This window comes from Lepus europaeus, chromosome 8, assembly GCF_033115175.1.
Source record: "Lepus europaeus isolate LE1 chromosome 8, mLepTim1.pri, whole genome shotgun sequence".
NCBI classification, from domain to species: Eukaryota; Metazoa; Chordata; class Mammalia; order Lagomorpha; family Leporidae; genus Lepus; species Lepus europaeus.
In genome coordinates this window covers 26,220,997-26,246,268 of record NC_084834.1, presented here as the reverse complement: position 1 = coordinate 26,246,268, position 25,272 = coordinate 26,220,997, and the positions used below count along the sequence as shown (strand labels likewise).

Here is a 25,272-nt window from a genome sequence, read left to right as displayed (position 1 = left end):
GCAACCGGGACAGAATCCGGCACCCCGACCGGGACTAGACCCGCTGCAGGCAGAGGATTAGCCTATTGAGCCTCGGTGCCGGCCCATTCTCTCCCTTTTTAATTCTATCAGTTAGTATTAGCAGACACTAGTCTTGTTTATGTGATCCCTTTGACACTTAATCCTATCATTATGATCAATTATGAACTGAAACTGATCACTTTGACTAATGAGATGGCATTGGTACATGCCTCCTTGATGGGATTGAATTGGAATCCCCTGCATGTTTCTAACTTACCATTAGGGGTAAGTCCGAGTGAGCATGTGCCGAACTGTGCATCTCCTCCCTCTCTTATTCCCAATCCTGTATTTTACAGGGATCACTTTTCAGTTAAATTTAAACACCTAAGAATAACTGTGTGTTAATTAAAGAGTTCAACTAGTGGTATTAAGTAGAACAAAAAAAGAAAATACTAAAATAAAATAGTAAGTTGTTCCTTGACAGTCAGGACAAGGGCTGAACAAGTCATTGTTTCTCATAGTGTCTGTTTCAATTCAACAGGTTTCCTTTTAGGTTCTCAGTTAGTTATCACTGATCAGAAAGAACATATGATATTTGTCCCTTTGGGACTGGCTTATTTCACTCAGCATGATGATTTCCAGATTCCTCCATCTTATTGCAAATGACCAGATTTCATTGTTTTTGACTGCTGTATAGTATTCTATAGAGTACATGTCCCATAATTTCTTTATCCAGTCTACTGTTGATGGGCATTTAGGTTGATTCCAGGTCTTAGCTATTGTGAATTGAGCTGCAATAAATGTGAGGTGCAGACAGCTCTTTTATTTGCCAATTTAATTTTCTTTGGGTAAATTCCAAGGAATGGGATGGCTGGGTCATGTGGTAGGGCTACATTCAGGTTTCTGAGCAATCTTCAAACTGTCTTCTATAGTGGCTTTACCAGTTTTCATTCCCACCAACATTGGATTAGTGTGCCTTTTTCCCCCCATCCTTGCCAGCATCTACTGTTGGTTTGTGTATGTAAGCCATTCTAACTGGGGTGAGGTGAAACCTCATTGTGGTTTTGATTTGCATTTCCCTGATGGCTAGTGATCCTGAACATTTTTCTTGTGTCTGTGGCCATTTGGGTTTCTTCTTTTGAAAAAATGTCTATTGAGGTCCTTGACCCATCTCTTAAGTGGGTTGTTTGTTTTGTTGTTGTGGAGTTTCTAGATCTCTTTGTAGATTCTGGTTATTAATCCTTTATCGGTTGCATAATTTGCAAATATTTTTTGCTATTCTGTTGGTTGCCTCTTCACTTTCCTGACTGTTTCTTTTGCAGTACAGAAACTTCTCAGTTTGATGTAATCCCTGTTGTTAATTTTGGCTTTGACTGCCTGTGCTTCTGGAGTCTTTTCCAAGAAGTCTTTGCCTGTGCCTGTATCTTGCAGGGTTTCTCCAGTGTTCTTTAATAATTTGATGGTGTCAGGTTGTAGCTTTAGGTCTTTAATCCACGTTGAGTGGATTTTTGTGTAAGGTAAAAGGTAGGGGTCTTGCTTCATGCTTCTGCATGTGGAAATCCAGTTTTAGTCTGGCACTCTTAAGAGGCCTTAAACTTTGGTAATTTTTTGGTATTTGTACCATCATTGGAAGGATATTTAAATGATTTATGGATATATATGTTCCTCTGGTTTGTCAGACATGCTGGACAACAGCTGTTTATCCTTCCCCAGCTCAGCGAATATTTCCATTGTTCTTCCAAACACTCTTCATAATCTATGTTGCCGTGAATATGCCTGTTTATCTTGGAATAGTGTGTTGAGACCCTTAGTGAGTTTTGTTGTAACAGACCAGAGAAGTTGCCATGGATTAGATTCTTTGTTAATTAACGCTATTTGAAGCAGTTAAGGAAAAAAAAAAAGCCCTTTATTTATTTATTTGGAAAGTCAGAGAGGGAGAGAGATCTTAAATTCATTGGCTGTCTTCCCAGATGGCTAGATAGCCAGGGCTGGTCCAGACCAAGCCAGGACCCAGGAGCTTCATCTGGATCTGCCATGTGGTTGACCAGGGCCCAAACACTTGGGCCATCTTCTGCTACTTTCTACAGGCCTTAAGCAGGGAGCTGCATCAGAAGTAGAGCAGTCAGGATACGAACCAGTGTTCATATGGGGAGCTGCTGTTACAGGTGGCAGCTTTACCCGTTATGCTATAACACTGGCCCCTTTGGGCAGTTTTTGACCATGAGGAATGTACTTCCTAGAGAGCATTTAGAAATGTATATGGGGTAGGTGGTAAAACGGGGCTTCAACTGGCCTTTTGTGTGCAGGGACCACATTAATAGCTCCGGCTACCAAGATGTGGAGCAAGGGGAATTGTCATTCATTACTGAAGGGAATGCACAGTGATCCAGCCACTTTGGAAAGAGTTTGGCAGTTTCTTACAAAACTAAACATATTGTATGAACCAGCATTTGCATTCCTCGATACCAGCTCACAGGAATTGAAAACTTATGCTCACACAAAAATCTGTCTGCAGATGTTAATAGCAGCTGTATTCATAATTGCCAAAACTTGAAAGCAACCAAGATGTCCCTCAGCAGGTGAACAGATGCGTAAACCACGGCACAGCCAATGAAATTTTATTCAGCTAAAATGAAATGAGCTATCAAGCCATGAAAAGACACCATGCTACCTTAAAATTCTTGTTACTAAATGAAAGCAACCATTGTGAAAAGGCTACATACTGTATGATTCCAACTACATGAGGTTCTGGAAAAGGAGTAACTGGAGACAATAAAAAGATTAATTTTTTCCCAATGACTAGGGCAAGAGGAGGAATTACTAGTTGAGGAATAGAGGATCATTTCGGCAGTTGAAATACTCTGTGTGATACTAGAATGGTGGACACACATCATTATGCATTTGTCCAAACCCACAGAATATACAACACCAAGAGTGAAGCCCAGTGTGAACTATGGACTCTGAGTGACTATGATGTTTCTGTAAGTTGATCAGTTGTAACAAATTATCTCTCTGGGAGAGGATTTTGATACCGAAGGAGCCTATGCTACTCCCCTCAACTTAGTTGTGAAACTTAAACTGCTCTAAGAAATAGTCTTTTGTGGGGCCAGCTGTGACATAGCAGGTAAAGCTGCTGGCATCTCATATGGTTCAAGTCCTGGCTGCTCTACTTCTGATCTAGCTCTCTGCTATAGCCTGAGAAAGCAGTGGAAGATGGCTCAAGTCCTTGGGCCCCTGCACCCACGTGGAAGACCTGGAAGAAGCTCCTGGCTCCTGGCTTTGGACTGATGCAGCTCCTCTGCCTTTCAAATAAAACAAATAAATCTTTTTTAAAAAACTTTTTTTTTTCAAGGCAGTTTCTTGAGGGTGCTATACAAGAATTGTATTATGGCTTATTTGAATTGGTTTGAGTATTTCTACTGTTAAAGGAGAGCAAATATTTGAACAAATCATCAAAATATTTAGGTGGTTCACTTGACCAATATGCAAAAGGTGATTTGAAAAGGGAACTTAAAAAATATCATTTTTTTTTTTTGACAGGCAGAGTGGACAGTGAGAGAGAGACAGAGAGAAAGGTCTTCCTTTTGCCGTTGGTTCACCCTCCAATGGCCGCCGCAGCTGGCGCGCTGCGGCCGGCGCACCGCGCTGATCGGATGGCAGGAGCCAGGTGCTTCTCCTGGTCTCCCATGGGGTGCAGGGCCCAAGGACCTGGGCCATCCTCCACTGCACTCCCTAGCCACAGCAGAGAGCTGGCCTGGAAGAGGGGCAACCGGGACAGAATCGGTGCCCCGACCAGGACTGGAACCCAGTGTGCCGGCGCCGCAAGGCGGAGGATTAGCCTAGTGAGCCGCGGCGCCGGCTAAAAAATATCGTTTGTAAAAGCAACACATCATAAGGTATCTTGGAATAAATCTAACAAATATGTAAAAGATTTTTATGGAGAAAGTTATAAAACCTTATTGAAGGCTGTAAAGGAAGATATAACTAAATGGAAAACTCTGGATGCCGCATTCCTGCAAATTACTTCATAAAGTTAATGCAATTTATGATATACAACTTTTTATTAGGGAAAAAGTAAAATACATAAACTTTGGAAGAACACTAAACTGCACACCATACAAATACTACCTAGATTCAAAATTGCAAATATTTTGCCAATCTTTTATATATTTATAATCTGTACTTTTTGTTTTTGCTGTATCATATGAATTTAAATTGTAGAATCAAATACTTTAGTATGTAATTCCGACAAATGTGGACATATTCCTGTTTAACCACAATAGCATTATTATAGCTAAGAAAATTTAACAATAATTCTTTTTTTAAATTTTTTTTTTTTGACAGGCAGAGTTGACAGAGAGAGAGACAGAGAGAAAGGTCTTCCTTTTGCCATTGGTTCACCCTGCGGCCAGCGCACTGTGTTGATCCGATGGCAGGAGCCAGGTGCTTCTCCTGGTCTCCCATGGGGTGCAGGGCCCAAGCACTTGGGCCATCCTCCACTGTACTCCCGGGCCACAGCAGAGAGCTGGCCTGGAAGAGGGGCAACTGGGACAGAATCCAGCGCCCTGACTGGAACTAGAACCCGGTGTGCCGGCGCCACAAGGCGGAGGATTAGCCTAGTGAGCTGCGGCGCCGGCCAACAATAATTCTTTAATGTGATCTAATATCCAGTTCTCTCATTATACCCAAAGTTAATTTCATAGTTCTTCCCAACTCGCAAATTACAGTCTTATATCAGGTATACATTTGGCTGTAATATCTCTTTGATTTCTAAGACAACTAGCCACTTTTGACTCTAATGAGATTGATTTTCTTTAAGGCACTGAAGTTGTTATTCTTTAACATTTTTCTTTAGTAATTTCCCTTTTATTTGAAAGGCAGAGATAAAGAAATCTCTGATTTGCTGGTTTACTTCCCAAATGCCCACAACACCTGGGGCTGGGGCAGCTAGAACTCCATTCACATCTTCTATACTGGTGGCAGGGACCCAATTACTTGAGCAATCATCTGCTGTCTCCCATGATGTATTTTGGCAGGAAGCTTTATCATAAGCAGAGGAGCTAGGACTTGAACCAAGGAATTCTATATGAGATTCAGGCTTGCCAAGAAGGGACTTAAACCCTGGGCCAGAGACCAGTCCATTGTCTTGTAGAATATCCCACGTTGTGGGTTTGATTATGTCTTGTGTGGTTTGACTTGTACCTATCCCCTGTATTTCCTGTTTGTCGTTGGAATTAGGTGTACAACTTCAGTTAAAGTTGGGTTAAATATTTATGTTAAGAATACTTTACAGTTGATGCTGAATACTGACTACTGAATCACATCAGGCATGTTTTAGGTTGTCCCACTATTGGTGATGTTACATTTGATCACTTGGTTGGTTGAAGTGGTGACTACTGTATCTTTCCATCTGTAACAGCACAGTTTTCCCTTTGTAAATGTCAGGTCTAGTTTGTGAGGTGGTAATGCAATTTAAATAAAAATCCCAATAAGGTTTTCAGTGAATGTGACAAACTGTTGCTAAAAATCTCCTAAAAATATGTAAAAGGGCCAAGGATAGCTGTGGTAATTATGAATAATAGTAAAAATGATATATTTGTTAGGAGCTTACATGTGCCAGATAATCTTCTTAGGACTTTAGACATGTTAATTGTAGGTACTAGTCTCTCTCTCTCTCTCTTATAGAGGAAGAACTTGAGACACAAAGGATTAAGTAAATTTATATAATCCCATAAGGCTGGTAAGAGATGGTCATGGTTTGAACCTGAGCAGTCTGAGTCAAGGACCCATGTGCATAAGTAATAAAATACCAAGACATCCTACAAATTACCAACCATAATGGCTAGAATGAAGAACAAAAACATAGGGGGCCGGCGCCTCTGCCTGTGGTGCCCACTTGTGTTCCTGCGGCTCCTCTTAGGATCCAGCTCTCTGCTGTGGCCTGGGAAAGCAGAAGATGGTCCAATGCTGGGGCCCCTGCACCTGTATGGGAGACCCAGAAGAAGCTCCTGGCTTCAGATTGGCACAGCTCTGGCCATTGTGGCCATTGTGGGAGTGAACCAGTAGACGGAAGACCTTTCTCTCTGGCTCTCCCTCTCTAACTGTACCTCTCAAGTAAATAAATAAATGTTAAAAAAAAAAAAGAGAAAAAGAACACAGATTGGGAGAAAATATTTGCCATACTTGTAACTACAAATGATTGATACTGAACATATAAAAGTGTAATGCTACAAGTTAACAATAGAAACATGAAACAAGCTATCTGAAAAATGAGAAAGGGGTAAGAATGGACATTTCCTTGAAGACACAATTCCTAAAGCCTGTAGACATGGAAATACATGCTCATCTTCCCTAGAATCAGGGAGATGCAAATGAGACAATGAAACACCAGTTAATACCCATCAGAGTGGCTAACCATTTGGAGTCTCCATAACACCAAGTGTTGTCAAGAGTGTGGACAAAACAAGAACTTTGGGAATATAAATTGGTATATCAACTCAGGAAAGCAGTATGGTGATATTTAATAAAAGTCAAATATTTGCATACTTTGTTATCCTGTAACTTTACTTCTAGGTATTTGCCCTAGTGAAATCTTACACATATTGACAAGGATACATATCCATAGATGTTCAGTAAAAAGCTTATTTGAAGAAGAAATGTATGAAGGGAAAGGTAACTGGTTTATTCTAACATCAATGGACTACTGCATTAGCATGGAACTACATCTACATGTATGAATATCAATAAATCTAAAAATACGTTGAGTAAAAAAGTAGCAAAAAGTTACATGCATGCAGTATCTTAGTATTTACATAAAGTTTACATATAATTTTATTAAAATTTAAAAACGTTTATTTGAGAGGCAGAGAAAGAGAGTCAGACAGTGAGAGAAAGAGCTTGCATGTACAGCCTCACTCCTCAAATGCCTGCAATGGTTAGGTGGAAGCCAGAGACCAGGAACCCAATTCAGGTCTCCCCAAGTGGGTGGCAGGAACACAATGACTTGAGCCATCAGTGTTGTTCCCCAGAATCCACATTTGTAGCAAGCAGGAACCAGGAGCCAGAGCTAGATATCAAACCCAGGTACTCTTCTATGGTTCCTGGTGTGTTAATCCCTAAGCGAAATGCCTACTTGTACATAAAGTTTTAGAACAGATGACTTTAGTGTATTCTCTTTTTAGGTTACATATATAAACAGTAAAGGCATAAAACAAGCACAGCAATTATAATAAGTTCAGGACTGGTTATTTTTGGGGAAGAAGGGAGGAAAGGGGGTGGTTATTGTAATGATTTATAGAGTGCTGTGAGGACATTATGACAAAATCTGTGAAATCTTGATGGGTTGTAATTCTGTTCTTTATGCTTATTTCATAATTTAAAATTTAAATATATTAGGACAAGAATGGAACATGTTTTTAATGTTTAGTGTTCACTTACTGCATTATAAGTAGATTTCACTAATTATTTTTATAAAAATGTGTTTTAAAATACTGTACAGTTCATTAAAATTGGATAGAAAACAACATCTCCAGCTGACCTTATTTCCTAGACTGGAAGATGAGCTTCAGTATGTTAAGTTGCCCCCAAGGATAGATCCCATAATCTCATTTGTACCCAGTTTTCTATAATTACATCTGACAACATAATTAAAAAAAAAAAGGCTCTTTATGTTGAAGATAAAAGCATACTCTATTAACCATCCAGCTAAGGACCACAATTGACAAAAAGCTTTCTCTAATTAGTATGATTGTCAAAGTGTGTTAGCATCAAGCTGTTGGAAGAGTAATGACTCTTTTCAGGAAATTGGGCCACTTTTGGAAACTTTTATTGTTATAGCTGATAGAAGAGCTTGTGAGTTTTGTTGCCTCTTATCTCAATTGTGATTTCACAAGAAAAGGAGATGAGGATACTCTAGGGAACAATTTGATGACAACAAATGGTAGAAGACTAAATAAAGCTATCATTTTTTTGGAGTTTTCAAAACCAAATATCAGTGTTTAGTCCATTGCCATTTGTTTCCTACTGGCAAATGTGGGAAACCATGTACACAAATCAAGAAATGCAGATTGAAAAAGCAACCTTTATGTCCATAGCCGCAGGTTGAGAGTTATTTATCCCCTATCTAAAATTTATGAGGCTTTTTATTTTGGTGAGGTGTGTCAAATGGTCCCCACCAGGTGTTTTGCTGCTAGCTTCAGACCAAAGCCATCTGCTAGAAATCTTTGTTTTAGCTAAAATTATCTAAGTACCATTGGATGTTTAAAATTCGACATTACTTGACTTGTTCAGTGTCTGTCATCTCTGTTCTCTCCAATGGAAACTCTGCGGTGTGTACATAATGCTAATATTCTGTGTAATATATGGTAGCATATACATCCTGTGAACATTATGCTCACTTTACTATGTGTAAATTATGCTAATTTTGTTACATGCATTCTTTTCTTTAAGCTTTGCAATAACACAATGGAGAAACTGAAGTTTAAAAATTTTTAATAACTCCTGTCAGTGGCAGAGTCTGGTTCAAAATTGTATTAGCTTGGTATTAATACCCATGATCTCAGCAATTAACTCATGCTGTTCTGCTGCTAGGAAATATGTTTGTTTCTGTCTGTTTTTCACATGGTTTCATATGGTGATTAGGTTATTTTTTGGGAGGACATAAAGATATTGGGTTAGTTTTTAATGTGTTGGAATAAATATAGTGTTTTTACATTTTTTTGCGGTCAAGATCAATAAAGTATAAAATAGTGGATGGACATTTTATTTTTAGTTAGCTCTTGAGTATATGTACATATTCAAATTTTTATAACAATTTTTATGTTGAAAATGAAATTTAAAAGTAATTAGATTGTGCTTTTAAATTCTTGAACTTGGAAAAATGACGTACAAACCTGTTGCTACCTCCCATTTTCCCTTGCCCTGTTGCCACAGCACTCTGTATTCTTTTGAATAGCACTTAACTTTCTTGTGGTTATTAGTTTATTAGCTGTCTTCTGTATCTCCCCAGGTTTGACTTGGTCACTGCTCTTTCCCCAGTACCAATCTTCCATATGCCTGTCCCACAGTCTGTATTGTCAAAATCTTAGAGTTCTTCAAAAAGTTCATGGAAAAATGGAACTAAAAGATAAGTTTATTTTGATATAAAGGGATAGAAATCCATGTGTAGTGTTTTTCATAATAAACATTTTTATGAACTTTTTGAAGATCCCCTTGTATGTATGGATTTTAAGATTGTTGTGCAAAAAAAAAAAAAAGATTGTTCTGCACCACAATAAGCTTATGTTTTCATTTTTCCATGAATTTTTTGCAGTACCATCCTGTTTGTTGTCCGAGTGAATGAACCTGAACTCTGAGCAAAGCCTTGTGGTGAGGAGACTATTCATGTTCTCTGCCCTGCCCCTTTCTTGTGCTTGTGAGGAAGGTAGCAGAGACATCATCACTTTATAGTGGCAGGAGCATGGCAAGACCCTTCTCACTCAGCCGTCGGTGTAGCCTGAGGCCCTCTGAGTAGGGGGCATCCTGTGAGGGCAGTAGCCTTGTGTAGGAGCAGGCTTCTTTCTGTTCAGATCCCACCATGCCCGTTTCCAAATACTAATTTAAAAAAGTGAATATTAGGTGTGTGTTATTTTTAATTACTGTCACTGATGTATGTAATTTGAAAATTAATGTTGCTGTAATTATATTGATATACTGAATAGTTATTCTCAGCTTTTTAGTCAGACAAATTAAGCCTGTCTTTATGAATTCATCTTCAAAGCCTGAAAGTGGTTAAGAAATCAGGAGTATGCAGAATTAAGGCCTTTGTTCTGTGGTTAATTTAGCATGAGTTAGCAAATGTAATTGATTTTAAAAACGTGGCATCAAGATTAGATTTCTCTTCAAGGAGAACTTTTGGGCTTTGTTCTCTTTTGCCAGAGGTTTCTAATTTATAATGGGCAACTCATGTGCGTCACATTCAATACTGGAATTAAAGTGCTTAGTTTGAGTAGTTGACAAGGAGTTAAATATTTTGAATAGGGGACATTCTCCTTTGGGACCACAGATGCCTTGATTTTGAAAGAGATAAATATTCTATATTGTTTACTATTGTACTTCCTGTATTTAATATAGTATCTGGCCTGGAGTAAGTGCTCAATATTTTTTTTTAATGAGTGAATGAATGGGTGAATAAAGGTTATTAGGAAATAGGACAGAGAAATGTATACAGTCTTGATTTCTCTGGGATTGAGGTGGTTCATCTGTATCTCTCGCTGCCTTATATACTCCGTGTAGGCTCCTGTACAATTCCCTTCTGCCCCCAGTTCCTCCTTCACCTTCAGCTGGTTTCTCTGTGTTAAAACCTCCCAGGCCTGTACTCTGTTGTTGAGTTGAGTGTGTTATTTGTGGGAGGTACTGCTACCCTCTGAAACTCAACACACCTGACTGGAGAAACCATTCTTACCTCCACTGTGGACTGGAGTGAGCAAGTCAGATCAGGTGAGATGGAGAAAATGGCTACACTTTAATAAATGCAAGCCAGGTGGCTGCTGCATAAAAGTGAACAAAGTGCTGTGGGAACAGGACAAGAAGAAAAGAGAGGCATGGATCTGTAGAAAATATTTTTTCCAAGTTGGTCATAATCTAAACCCACAACACCTTCTGACTTTCTGTTTTCTGATGCCAGGCACTGTGAATAGTTTTTATCATGTCTCACCTGTCTAAATCTCTCTTTTCTTTTCCCCAGTCTGGTTTACATAGTTGGAGATACCATTCACAGGTGGATAGCTCCAGATACCTGTCTCTAGACCCCAGCTCTGTTTCAAGCATCAGATGCACATTGTATGGCAATTGGACTCTCTATTTGAATGTCTCCTCACCTCTGCATCCTGGCCTATAAAACCCTGGGGAATCCAGCCCATATTAACTTTTAAAGATTTTATTTACTTATTTGAGAGGTAGAGTTACAGAAAGGGAGAGGGAGAAACAGAGAGAAAGGTCTTCCATTTGCTGGTTCACTCCCCAAATGGCCGCAACAGCTGGAGCTGAGCTGATCCAAAGCCAGGAGCCAGGAGCCTCCTCCAGGTCTCCAATGCAGGTGCAGGAGCCCAAACACTTGGGCCATCCTCCACTGCTTTCCCAGGCCATAGCAGAGAGCTGGATCAGTAGAGGAGCAAGCGGAACTAGAACTCGTGCTCATATGGGATTCCGGCACTGCAGGCAGAGGCTTAGCCCTCTATGCCACAGTGCTGGCTCCTCCCATATTATCTTTTCAGCCTCTTTCTGATTCTGTGCCTAACAGTTCTGTGCTTTTCTTAGATTCTGGAAGAAACCATCTTTTCTCTCTCTTTTGAGCTTTAGTACATGCTGTTTCCTGTTGTATTTTCTATACCTGAATCTGGAGTAATTGCTCAGTATTTTTCTTAATCAGTGAGTGAATAACTGAGTGAATAGATGGGGCCGGTGCTGTGGTGCAGTAGGTTAATCCTCTGCCTGCAGCGCCGGCATCCCATATAGGTGCTGGTTCTAGTCCCGGCTGCTTGTCTTCCAATCCAGCTCTCTGCTGTGGCTTGGGAAGGCAGTGGAGGATGGCCCAAATCCTTGGGCTCTGCACCCACATGGGAGACTGGGAAGGAGCACCTGGCTCCTGGTTTCGGATTGGCGCAGCTCCGACCGTTGTGGCCATTGGGGAGTGAACCAACGGATGGAAGACCTTTCTCTCTGTTTCTCCCTCTCACTGTAACTACCTCTCAAATAAATAAATAAAAATCTTAAAAAAAATAAAAGAGTGAATAGAGGAGACTGTAAACATGCAGGCACCATTTCCTCTGCTTACAATGTCTTTTTTTCACTATTCTTTTTCTGGCTACTCCCTGTTTATGCTTTGGCATCCTGGACATCGCTTCTAAGAATATTTTCTGCTGCCAATCCCTCAAATCTCAGTTAAAGGCCTTTTGTATACCCACAGCACTATATATTTTCTATTGTGTTTTCTGAGTGTTCCTAACACTTTGCCATTCATCTCTTATTGGGTGGTAGATCACTATTTCTTTTTTAGGCTTTACTAGAATTTTACTTTACTAGAAATTTACTAAGCTTTACTAGAACTACTAGTATATTTTTTCTTGAATGTTTCCATCCCGCTTTAGTTCATCATAGCCACAGGATTTGTGCCAGACAGAGCAGTGCCTTTTGAAGGTAACTTGTGGCTCCAGTGTGTGCCATTCCTATTTGTTCTATACACATTTGCCAGAAAAGGATCTTTAAGGTGTTGCTTAGCTAGCTAGCATCACTTCTCAGTTGGAGGTAGTTGTGAATCCCTGGTCTTGTACAACCCAAGATAAAATCACCTAGCACTCAGCATTAAGTGGGTTCCATTTCTACATTGCTGTCTCTGTTAAAGGCATCACTATTTTCTTGATGACCAAGCTTGATAATTCACTAATTTTCAGTTCTCTTTCATTCTCCTTTACAAAGGCCAAATGCTGTCAGTGTAGGCACGGGTCTCTAAGGGAGTAAGTGAACCTCAGGAGCTGTGGGTTAATACCCACTGATGTCACGGCTAGATAACCCTTGTATCCACTTCACATGCGATGCTCAAGTGTGTTTTCTCTGTTTTTTTCCTGTCAATAGTGATTCAGTGTGAATCTACTTTAGCTGTGTGCCAACTCTTGTCATCACATCTAACTGACTAGCATCTCTCAGTTCTTTCTATTTGCTGTTGTTTGTGAATACAACCAGATAAGATGATATACGCAAAAGTGTTTCTGAACTATAAGCATGTAAGTGTCAGTCACGACCTTGAATGTGCCAGGCATTGCAGGGAATCTTTCTCATAAATCTACTTGTGGTCCCTGTCTGAGTAACCTTTCCTGGACCACCTTAGTCTGGAACTTCCTCCCTTAGGCTGTGATACATGTGCATCCTCTGTATTTGCATTCCATGTATTTTCTGTAACATTGTCCATGAACCTGTTCTGCTCCTGAACTTCTTGGGGGGCAGGATTCATGTTTTATTCACCTTTGAACATGCCCTCCTTGCTCCTCCCATTTCCACCACAGCACAGTGCCTGGCACATAAGAGGTGAGCAACTTATATCAATTGTGTATGCATTAACCAAACAGCTCTGATGATGCTATTACCCTTCCCTGCAGTTTCCAGCAGTTGAATCCTTCCTACCTAGCTGATATCCTCTGGTATCATAGATACCTTCCTACTTAGAATTTGGTCTTTGGACTGGCAGCACCAGAGTCACCTGTCAGCTGTCAGTTAATTACTTTTGTATTTCTGAATGTAGGTACTTGCAACTGGGCTCAGTGGTCTCTACTCTTCATTGCCTACGAAGCTAGAAGAAAAAGGCGAGGAATGGCATTGCCTTCTGAAAGATGACTGGCTCCTACTGCCTTCTCTCGTCCAGTTCATGAACTCCTTGGAGTTTTGCAATGCAGTCATCCAGGTACCAAAGCACAATAAAAGACCTCTTTGTAATTAGTTTGCAGACATACACTTTATTTATTTTTATAAATGCGTGTGGAATATTGATGCTTTATGTCAAGCCTACTGAATGTAATTAAATAAGTGAGAATGTTAGTTTGTAGGCTTCTGGGAGGTTTTTTTTGTTTTGTTTTGTTTTGTTTTTTTTTACAGGCAGAGTGAACAGTGAGAAAGAGACAGAGAGAAAGGTCTTCCTTTGCCCTTGGTTCACCCTCCAATGGCCGCCGCGGCCGGCACGCTGCAGCTGGCGCATCACACTGATCAGGAGCCAGGTGCTTCCCCTGGTCTCCCATGCAGGTGCAGGGCCCAAGGACTTGGGCCATCCTCCACTGCACTCCCGGGCCACAGCAGAGAGCTGGCCTGGAAGAGGGGCAACCGGGACAGAATCCGGTGCCCCGACCCAGACTAGAGCCCGGTGTGCCGGCGCCACAAGGCGGAGGATTACCCTGTTGAGCCGCGGTGCCGGCCTTCTGGGAAGTTTTAATTGAGAAAAAAATGACTAGGTTTTCTTTATAAAGAAGTATTAATTCTGTTTTGATTATCCACTTAACCATCAAAAATAAGTTCAATGTTAGACTCATTAAATAGATATTTTTAGGCTTCTAAGTATTCCGAGTTATACTACTTTTATTTCTAGGTCTTCTTGGGAGTCTACAAAGGAAAACACTTTATTTTGCTTAATGGTGCATGCTACATAAAGAATATTGTTATCCCAATTGAATTTAGAAGAAGTTAAGCATCTTCTTAGCAACCCAAATTAAATTTGCTTTGAAATTGGCCTGCTTTGGGGAAAAAACAACCACTGAACTCCTGTATCTTTGGCTTCTTGGCTGGATTTTTACCTTTAGATTTCTTGTTATTGCTTTCAATAAAAATCTGATATACTACATATATATATATATATATATGTAGTATATTTAAAGGAAGTGGAATTGGTTTTCATCAGAAATGTTTTACTTCTATGTAGCATAAATATTACCTTAATGTTGGATTTATTAAGAAATCAGGTTTACTTTATGGTAATCTTAGGATGAAAAATGTTAGTTATAATCTGTTTATCTAACAAAGAAATAACTTCTCAAAGAAAATGCAAGTAAATTACTTTAGTTCTCATATCACTTTTATCGCTAAGTCAAGGGAAGTTTTATTTATATATAAGACAAATGAGTTACTTTTTAAATTATCTTTTTCCTTTAATATTACAGTCTATCAACATTTTCTTGTAGAAGTGTGTAGAAACAATAAATATAGAATACTGTTATTCATTTGTACACAGATTATCAGTAACTTAAAAATCTATCCTGACTTCCCTAGAAATTGCTTTTTACTTTATTCTTTTTTTTTTAAGAAAGAGAAGTAAAGCTAATTGGACATAGTTAAGAATAGGGAAATTAAATAATATATTTTTGAAATTGAAACCATATACTTATAAGATTTTTTGGGTACTGAAAGGATTAATTATAAAAGATATCAATAAATGGTTATCTATACTAAATATATTTTGAAAATAAAATATGAGAAGTGTGGTAACTATCATAATGTTTTTTGTTTCTGAACATTGTCTGTTTTTTATGACAATATTTCTAAATGCCTTTTTTCCTAGTATAAATGACTATCAGAAAATGTATCTTCAAGATGAGAAAATTATTTGTGCTAGCAAAATACATGTATTTAATTGTCCAATTATGACAGTTATACCCTTTTAGTTTTAGTTAATCACAACTTGAGATGAGACCTAAAGAAATTCAGGGGGAAAAACTACACTTTCCAGTTTGTTAATTTTAATATATGAATCCTTGTTTATATTTAGTCTATTTTAATCTTTATTGAAATACTTTATACATTTTTTGAAATTTGAAAGTACAATCTCTACTGATTTTTCAATTATTTAAAAATTAATTTTTATCTATTATTTGAGAGAGACAGAGCAAGATAGCTCCCATCTGTTGCTGGTTCACTCTCCAAATGCCCATAACAGCCGGGGCTGGGCCAGAACCATAGCCACAAGATAGTAACATAGCCCTGGTTCCCACACGTGGAATCTAGGCACTCCAATGTGGGATACTGGTGTCTTAACCATTAGGCTAAACACCTGTTCTGCTAATGTTAGATGAGATGTTTATACTGGAATAAACCACTTGAAACAATTACATGGCAGTATGAGGTCTAAATTGTTCTTTAATTCTCAAATAAATGACCAAAATTTGAATTTTTGTTTCAATTTTAGGTTGTACACAGAAATGTTTGATTTTAAGAAGACCTAAAGATTGAACTCTGTCTTTCTTATGACTTCCTATTTCTGTCTTAGGTGGCTCATCCCCTGATTCGAAATCAGCTTGTCAATTACATTTACAATGGATTCTTGGTACCTGTCTTGGCTCCTGCTCTTCATAAGGTCAGTGATTGTCTAATGTAATCTTCTTTTTATAGATGGAAACTGAGTAAGGTAAACACAGTGTAATTGAGTTGATGGTGGCCTTAACCTTGTTTTTCTCCTCATCCCATCCATATTCCTTAGCAACATCCAACATAATGTTAACGCTAGCCACAGATTAAGTCTGATGGGTTCCATTTGGTGTCATGGAATATGGCATTGTGAATGGCAAGTAAAACAGCCTGAAGTAGGATTGGCAAGTAAAATCTGACTCTTGTACCTGCTTCGTTCAGTTTGTGGGGAGTGGTTATTTCTAACGGTTAGGCTGTCCTTTGAGTCCATGTCTGTCAGAGAATGCAAGTTCTGGTGTGGACATGGGGAGGGGCAGTGATAGCAGAAGTGCCATGGATTTGCCGTCTCCTTAATGGAACATAATTTTCTATTATAACACTTTTGTGACAGCAAAAATTAAAGTGAAGCCAAGTTAAGGCCCCATCAAAGGTTGTCTGTTTCAGTAACACCGCTCCAGTTTCCTTATGATGCTCTCATTTCGTTTAATAAATCAACTGTTATTTTTTTTTCCATTGTGAGCTGTCACAAGATACCCAGGGACCTAAAATTCTAAATGAAGAGACTTGTATTTAATTCATAAGATATTGGTCAAGTGTTTGGGAAGGGATAAAATTTAGGAGCAATGTATATGTTGTTTTGATGGGATATTCACCTTCCTACATCTTCAGATTCTATTTCTATGGGCTCTTACTTTATAGAATCTAAGAATACCTGGTTATGGCAACTTTTGCTGAGGGATTTTCTGGTTTAGAACAACAGATTGTGATGGAATAGGTTCACCTCTTACCATTTAGTATCTTTTTTCAAAGGTTTATATATTTATTTATTTGAAAGGCAGAATTAGAAAAATCGATCTTCTGTCTGCAGGTTTATTACCTAAATGGCCTCAATGGCTGGGGCTGGGCCAGGCCCAAGCCAGGAGCCTGGAACTCCATTCAGATTTCCCAGATGGGTGGTAGGGACCCAATCACTTGGGCCATCTTGCGCTGTTTTCCCAGGAGCATTAGCAGGAAGCTGGATCAGAGGCAGAACAGCCAGGACTCCATGTGATGCCAGCATTGCAGTCAGCAGCTTAACCTGCTGTGCTGCTGGCTTTTACCATTTAGTATCTTAAAAACACTTTTGTGTATTGATTTGAGAGTCAGACGTAGAGAAGGGGAGGGAGGCAAAGAGAGAGAGCGAGGGGGAGCGATAGAGTGCACTGCCATCTGCTGATTCACTCCCCACGTGCCTAGAACAGCTGGGGCTGGACCAGGGCCAGTCCAGAGCCAGAACACATTCCAGGTCTCCCAGATGGGAGGGGCCCAACTACTTGAGCGATTACTTGCTGCCTCCCAGGGTCTACATTGACAGGAAGCTGGAGTTAGCAGCTGGGAATCAAACCCAGGTAAAGTGATGTGGGATGTTGATGTCTTAACTGCTAGAATAAATGCCTGTTCCCCATATATAATATCTTTTGAGCACAGTGGCCACGTTTTCCAGAATAGGTACTTGGTCTGACTAGGAGCTTTGTGTTGCTTTCAGGTTCAGGAGGTAATCTTAGGTGTGGTTTAGACATTAAATTACTGAGATTACCAGGTTATTTTTGTGATTTATGGGCACAAAGTAGCAAATCTATGAAGTCCGATTCATCTTAGTAATATGGAGCATATGTGGAGGATAGACACCTTATCTAGGCCATCATTCTGTAGTCAGAGACTTGCTGTTTCAGAGATAGGGTGAGTGTCTCAGATTGGTGAGCTGTAGACCTCTGCATGGAGGAATTTTCCTCTGTAAGAACACAGCAGTGCTATTAGAACTCCTTTGCAGTAATTATCTGTAGACTCTCACACATTTAGATTTTTCTTTCTCATTTATTTTCATTGTTTTCTTCATTGACCTATTGACATTAAATAATTTCCTGTCATTATCATTGAAAATTATTACAATTACTCTTTGTTCAGGATGTTTTGTTATTAGAATTAACATCAGTTAATATTACAGATATTAATAATAACTCTACCCTTAGTTGAGGATGAGAGCTATCCCTGAGAGCTGTTATGAGGATCTTAATGATCATTCCACATTTCTCCTTCATAGCACCTACCACAAGTGGAATTAAATCATTACATGTGTGATCACTTGTTCAGTATTTGGATGTCACATCTTCAGCATACTTTCTGGTGGGTAGTGTTCGCTTGTGTTTTGCAGGTATCTCCAGGGTTGAACACGTATCTTTTTTTTTTTTTTTAAGATTTATTTATTTGAAAGGCAGAGTTAAAGAAAGGCAGAGAGAAAGAGGGAGAGAGGGAGGGAGGGAGGGGTCTTCCATCTGCTGGCTCACTCCACAGATGGCTGTAACAACTGGACCTGTGCCGATCTGAAGGAGCTGGGAGCTTCTTCCAGGTCTCCCATGGGAGCGCAGGGGCCCAAGTACTTAGGCCATCCTCCTCGGCTCTCCCAGGCCACAACAGAGAGCTGGCACAGAAGTGGAGCAGCTTGGACTCAAACTGGTGCCCATATGGCCAGCGCTGCAGGTGGCAGGCCTTACCCACCATGCTACAGCGCTGACCCCTTGAATACAGTATCTTAAAATTTAGGAGGTTGAGTAAACAACACATAAATGGAGGGGAGAGGGGGTTGGTATTGTGGCATAGTAGGTTAAGCCACCACCTGCAGTACTGGCATCCTACATGGGCACAGTTCGTGTCCCTACTGCTTCTCTTCCAATCCAGCTCTCTGCTATGGCCTGGGAAAGCAGTAGAAGATGACCCAAGTGCTTGGGCCCCTGCATCCACATGGGAGACCAGGAAGGAAACCCGGAAGAAGCTTCTGGGATCCTCCCAGCTCCGGCCATTGTGACCATTTAGAGTAAACCAGCAGATGGAAGGACTCCCTCTCTGTCTCTCCATCTCTCTGTCTGTAGCTCTGACTCTTAAATAAATAAATAAATAAATAAATCTTAAAAGAACAAAATAACACATAAATGGAATGTTGGTTAAAGTGCAAATGTAGTGCCATTACTTGGCCCCTTCCTCGGCAGTGATTTATAAAAGAATAATAGTTAATTATATAGTACTTTGCATATTTTATATATTTTTCTCAATTATGCCCATAATCAAAATATATAAGATTTTTAAAACAATGAAATCTATATATGATTATTCTTAAATAAGGTAGAGTCAATATTGAAAATATAAAATGAAAAGTGAGGAGGCAGAGCAAGATGGTAGCTTAATTAAGATGTCCCAGCAAGTCTCCCCAGAGAGATACCAATTTATACAGCTATTTATGCATCAAGTCACCGTCACAAGATCTGTGGAAGCCAGGTTGTAGTATAATAGTAAGAAAGGATACATTTAAGAAGGCTGGAAGGAAAGAGTTAGCATGTCATCCCTCTGTCAGCTCATAGTAGCACAGCATGGAGAGATAGCTTCCTGCTTAGGCGAGGGAGAGGGGATTAGGTCCAGTATTTATACTTGAAACTCTGTACCAGGCCTGCTGTGGTGAAACCTAGAACTTAACAGGTCCCTTGTGCAGATGGTGAGGAATAATATTTTCACAGGGGAGTAGGGCAGAAAGCAAGATCAGGAGTTTGCTCTTGAGATCAGTACCAGTCCTACTACAGTGAGACCCAGCACCAGATAGAGAACACAGGCTCCTATTACTAGGCTAATACCTGCAGACAGAGCCTGAAGATCCACCCTGGCATTAGGTGGAGACAGATGCCTTAGCAAATTGGATTAATGTTCCAGTCTGCATCACCTCCAACCTTCTGTGGGCTTGGTGTGCTTCCATAAGATATCACAGGGTTCTGTGGCTGTGAGACTCACATACAACCCAATTTAGTGTGAGCATGAGCAGTCAAGGGGCTGCCTTTTTGTCTCTCCATGAATGATGGGCAGACAGCTAGGAGCAAGACTCCAGCCACTGGGGAGTAAGGCACCAAAGTGAGCACAAGACTGCATTTGGGAAGTGGTAAGACCATCTCTGTGTGGATACTAATGGTCTCTGTCCCCAGGCCAGTGTGTATGAATGGAGCCTCTGGACATATCTTAGTTCCACGGCCCCAGTCAATTGGACTCTATGCCATCCAGCATCACCTGTGGTTGATTGTAGTGGTCCTTGGATGATAAGTCTGCCTCAGCAGCAGATAGTCTATAACAAAGTGAGCCTAGGCTCTGCCCCATGCTGAGCTGATCTTGGCAGACTATGGGCTGTTAGTTTGGTCTACTATTGCATTATAGGTGGTTATAGGATGCTCACTCTGTTCCTGCCCTGACCCCAGATAAAGTAACAGGATAATTGTTTTAAGGTTGAAAAGATAGATGGGTACCAAAACATTTCATAGACACCTAGGGATGCCATCATGTAGACCTGCATATCCTTACTGCACTTTGGGCCTGTGCTAACTACAATGCTAGCCACTCATGCCAGTGTGGGTACCAGAGTGATAATTCTCAAAACTTAACCACTGTGGACTGAGGGCTAGTACCCTCATGACCCTAGACTCTTCCCTGTGGGCTGCTTCCCTGACTCATGCATTCCTGCCGGAACTGAGAGGAGTCCTCCTTGTCCCCACTGCTGCTGCTGTTCTTTGCTGTGGAAGCAGATACTGCAGATCCAACTGGAGCTACAGCCTGAATACCCAATCAAACTACCACCTAAAGATACATCCTCATGAAAGTGACAGAAACAACTGATACTCCCGGTGTGCAACTATCAATGTAGGGATACAAGAAGTATGAAGAATAAGACAATATGATGCCCCCAAAGGAATAAAATAGTGCTTGGTAGCAGACTCAAAAAAAAAAAAAAAAGATTGGTGAAATACCTGATAAAGAATTCAAAATAATTATTATAAAAATGCTCAAAGAGATACAAGAGGATACAAACAGATAGTTAAACAATCAGGACAGCATGCATGATATGAATGCAAATTTTTAACAAAGAGATCAAGATCTCGGAAAAGAGCCAAATAAAAGAGGTGAAGAAATAAATTCAAGTCAAGCAAAATATCCAGCTGAAAACCTCAGCAACAGACTGGATCAAGCCGAAGAAATATTATCTGCACTCAAAGACAGATCTTTTGAAATTTTCCACCTATACATACGTGAGATTGAAGACTACCTCCAAGACTTTTGGGACACCATCAAGTGAGCAAGTTCAAATTATGAAATTCCTGAAGGCAAAGAGAGGAACAATGGCATAGAAAACCCATTCAATGAAGTAGTAGCTGAAAACTTCCCCAATCTTGAGAAAGATGTGGACATTGAAGTACAGGACACTTAACATCACCCCAAAAAGACATGAACAGAAAAGTTCCTCACTGCGGCAAATTAGTCAGACTCTCACAAGTACAGCACAAAGACAGAATTCTAAGATCTGCAAGAGAAGAGCATCAAATCATACATAAGGGGTTCCCCAATAGATTAGTAGCAGACTTTTCAGCAGAAACCTTTCAGGCCAAGAGGAAAGTGGAGTGATGTATTCCAAGTTATAAAAGAAAAAAAAATCCTGCCATCCCATAATACTATACCCAGAAAATCTGTCCCTCATAAATGGCAAAGAAATAAAGACTTTCCAAGAAAAGCAACTGAAGCAATCTGTCACCAGCAGACCAAGCTTATGAGAGATGCTTTAGGGAGTCCTACATTCAGAAGAAAAGGAAAGAGAACTATCATTGTGAAAGCAGGTGAAAGTATAAAGCCACCTAGAAAAAGAACAGTGGATATTTAAACAGGAAGAATTTTTTAAAAAGTGACAGGACTAACTCATTACTTAATAATATCTTAGTATGTAGATGGACTAAATTCCCCAATTAAAGAATGTGGACTGGGGCCAGCCTGGTGGCATACCCGATGAAGCCACTGCCTTCAGTGCCTGCATCCCTTATGAATGCTGATTCATGTCCTGGCTGCTCCACTTCTGATCCAGTTTCCTGATAATGGGCTGGGAAAGGCAGCAGAAGAAAGGTGGACCAAATGCTAGGGCCCCTGCTACTCATGTGGGAGACCCAGAAGAAGCTCCTGTCTCTTGGCTTTGACCTGGCCCAAGCCCATCCATTGTTGAACCATCAGATGGAAGATCTTTCTTCATCTTTCCCTCTCTCTGTAGCTCTTTCAAATAAATAAATAAATCTTTAAAAGAAAAAATAAATAAAGAAAAGCTGGAATTCCTAACTTAAAAAAAAAAAAAAAGGATGCAGACTGGTTGAATGGATTCTCCATTAAAACCCCACTCCATATCTAGGTTGTGGACCCCCATGAGGCCCCACCCATGCTGATCAAGGAGTGGAGAGATTTCTGCATCAGGATCTCACCGCTGTAGACACCCCTGTTACCCTCAATGCTGACCTGGCTCATTTCTCAGAGATCCCAATACTCTACCTGTTCCTGCCTCTTATCTTTGTGAACAAGTGTTCATTTAGCTACAGAATAGAACTTCAGGTTTTTTAGGGGCTCACACGGAGCCCCCAGCCCATGCTGCTGGGCCTCCTGGGCCAGTTTCTGGTCATACCCTTCTGCATTTTCCTAATGACCAAAGTCTTCATGCTGCTCAAAGCCCTGACTCTTGACTTCGTTATCACCTGTTCGTCACCTGGCAGTGGTGGGAGCTACCTCTTCAGCATCCTTGGAACGAATGTCACCTTAGCCATCTCTGTGACTTTCATCTCAACAGTGGCTGCCACTGGTTTCCTGCCACTGTCCTCAGCTATCTACAGCTGCCACTCAGCATCCATGAAGCATTCTGCATACCCATCTCCAAGATCCTCGTTGCCCTGCTGTTTGTCACCATCCCAATAGCAGCCAGTGCAGTGATCAAGTCCAAGCTCCCCAAGTTCTCCCAGTTGGAGCTGCAGGTCATCAAGCCCTTTCAGTGTTGTGCTGCTCCTGGGTGACCTCTTCTTGGACTACTGCATGGGGTTCTTCATCCTGGCAGGTCTCAGGCTACCCATCTTGCTGGTGGACTTCACAGTGACCCTGTTTGGTTGGCCTCGTAGTGGGCTACTGCCTGGCCACATGCCTAAAGCTGCCAGGGGCCCAGTGGCAGACAGCACCTAGGTAGAGGTACAAAACAGCCTACTGGCCTTGGCCTTCCACAGCTGTCCTCCACCATCTTCAAACCAACTAGACATGTCTCCCAGTTCCCCTTTATTGTGATGCTGAGTGGAATCTCTGAGATGCTAGTCGTGGTCATTGAACTGTCATCTATAGCAGCCTGTTTCAGTTCCCTGAGGCTGCTGGGTCAAGCTTTGGTCATCCCTAGCCCCTGTTCCCCACTCACTGTCCCCACAGTTCCTGTGTACCAAAAGCCTTTAGTTCTCATGTTCTGTACTTACTGAAAAATCTGGTCTCCCTGCCCTCCCCCTTTTGTTTCCACTGATTTTCTTCCCCCTCCAGCTTTCAGAGCCAAAGAGGCCATACAGAGTTAGGTAGATGAGCACTGCCCAGAAATTATATTTCAATAAAAGAAGCAAATACATACATATATACATACAAACATGTAAGGACGCAGAGAAAAGGGAATCCGTAGACACTGAAGGTGGGAATGTAAATTAGTGTGACTGTTATGAAGAGTAGTATGGAGGTTTCTCAGAAAACAAGAAAGAGATTTACCATATGACCCAGCTATCCTACTTCTGTGTATATATATATGAAGGAAATGAAGTCAGCCTATCAGAGAGATACCTGTACTCCTATGTTAATTACAGCACTATTTAAAATAACCATGCTATGGAGTCAACATAGGTGTCAATAGATTGATGAATGGGTAAAGTAAATGTGTATATACACATTTACACACATAGTAATCATGTTTAAGAATGAAGCCCTGATGCAGGACAGTGTTTTTGGATAGAAATCTTCATACTCCAGGAGAGAATCAGTGAGTGCAGAAACTGTTTTCCTGCTTCATTCTTGGCTCCTGGGCAGCAGTTCCCTGAGTAGATGTCTGTATCATCCTGCTTCCCTGAAGGAGAAGACCCACCTGAGCCTTTTTGGAGCCTCAGTTTTATCCCCTGTACAAAGAAGATAAAATGCCTGTTTGATTTTTTTCCCCCCTGTGGGCTGATTAGTTGTCTGTAATGTGAACATGCAGTTCCACATTTCCCCATTCCAACGTCTACTTCAAAATGCCCTGAGAACTAAATGCCTGCTTATAATTGATTTGGTGCACAGCCTAACCTTTGCTTGAACTCCTTTGGTGTCATACTCTACCTTAACTATGTTAAGACTATTTACTTTCAATCCACTTGTGTTAATGTTTGTATGTTTTGTGAAATAAATATTCATAAAATTGATCATAGGGTACTGCCCAAGCCCCCCTAGGAGGTTGTATCAGATATAGCAGATGTGCATATTATGTCTTATAAAACTTTTGGATTTCAAAATACACACGGTCTCCAGGATTTTGAATAAGAGATTGGAAGACTATTTTGGGTATTTGGGAAAGGATAAAGTTTTAGAGATAGGTTAAAATTACACTCCGTGAAAACCATGTTGAAGAAAATAATATCAGTAATGTATTAATTAGATCCATCTATAAATATGAATATCACTTGTTAAAAACCAGTTATGATTTCAGATGAATGGAACAGCCCTTATGTAATAAGAGCTACTCTGTTGTCCCTGTATGTTTGCTTTTTCAAAGCTAAATATGCAAGATGGAATATCCATTAGTATAGTTGTATTAGTCTGGTTTCTCAGCGAAGGCAAATGTCAAAATAGGACAAAAATGTGCAAGAATTTTACATAGGGGAATGCTTGTATGAGAGAAGATGAGAAGGCTAAGGGAATTGTTAGACCTCAATGCCAGTCTGCTTCCGAGTGAAGCAAAGAGACTGAAAAAGATGGCTGAATGTGTCCGAGACTGCTGAAGAGTCTGAGGAAGGCTGTTGCGGGAAGCCCGCGTCTCTCTTAGGCATGGGTCTGCCTTAATATCCAGGCCACACTCAACCACTAGGTGGGAGCAACCTGCAGGAAGTGTGGCCTTGAACCAAATGTGGAGGGCTTCTAGAGTTTAGCTGCCGGGACCCTTGTTTAGAAGCTCCATAATAGTTGACTGAGTTCCATGTTTTCTTGACCATAGATATGAAAAGGTTGGCCATAAACATTTGCTTATTTTTATGACCTATTTCCTGGTGTGTTGAATATTCAGGAGTTCAGATGGATCCCTAATGCAAGGGGTTATTTTGGTCATTTACTTAACAAAGGAGCTCACTGTATCCATCATGATGATTATATTGCAGTCACGAATAACATTAAAATCTCAGGGGCTGAAATCACAGATGTGCATCTCTTGTTCACACTGCATGTTCATTTCAGGTGTGGAACGAGCAATTTTTAGGTAGCTTCTCTCTTTGTTTTCCTCACTTA

At 40.5% G+C, this 25,272-nt stretch overlaps 1 protein-coding gene and 1 pseudogene across 7 annotated transcripts in view; both read left to right on the top strand.

Annotated features, from left to right (window-relative positions):
* Positions 1 to 25,272, top strand: part of FHIP1A (FHF complex subunit HOOK interacting protein 1A) — a 307,163-nt gene that overhangs the window by 212,566 nt on the left and 69,325 nt on the right. For all 7 annotated transcript variants that reach the window (XM_062199501.1, XM_062199496.1, XM_062199497.1 and 4 more), the window contains 2 exons: positions 13,274 to 13,432; positions 15,779 to 15,865. In XM_062199501.1, coding sequence (XP_062055485.1) covers positions 13,274 to 13,432; positions 15,779 to 15,865 — 246 coding nt within the window. The remainder of the gene's footprint in view (positions 1 to 13,273; positions 13,433 to 15,778; positions 15,866 to 25,272) is intronic.
* On the top strand, positions 21,205 to 23,164 carry LOC133765766 (P3 protein-like; annotated as a pseudogene).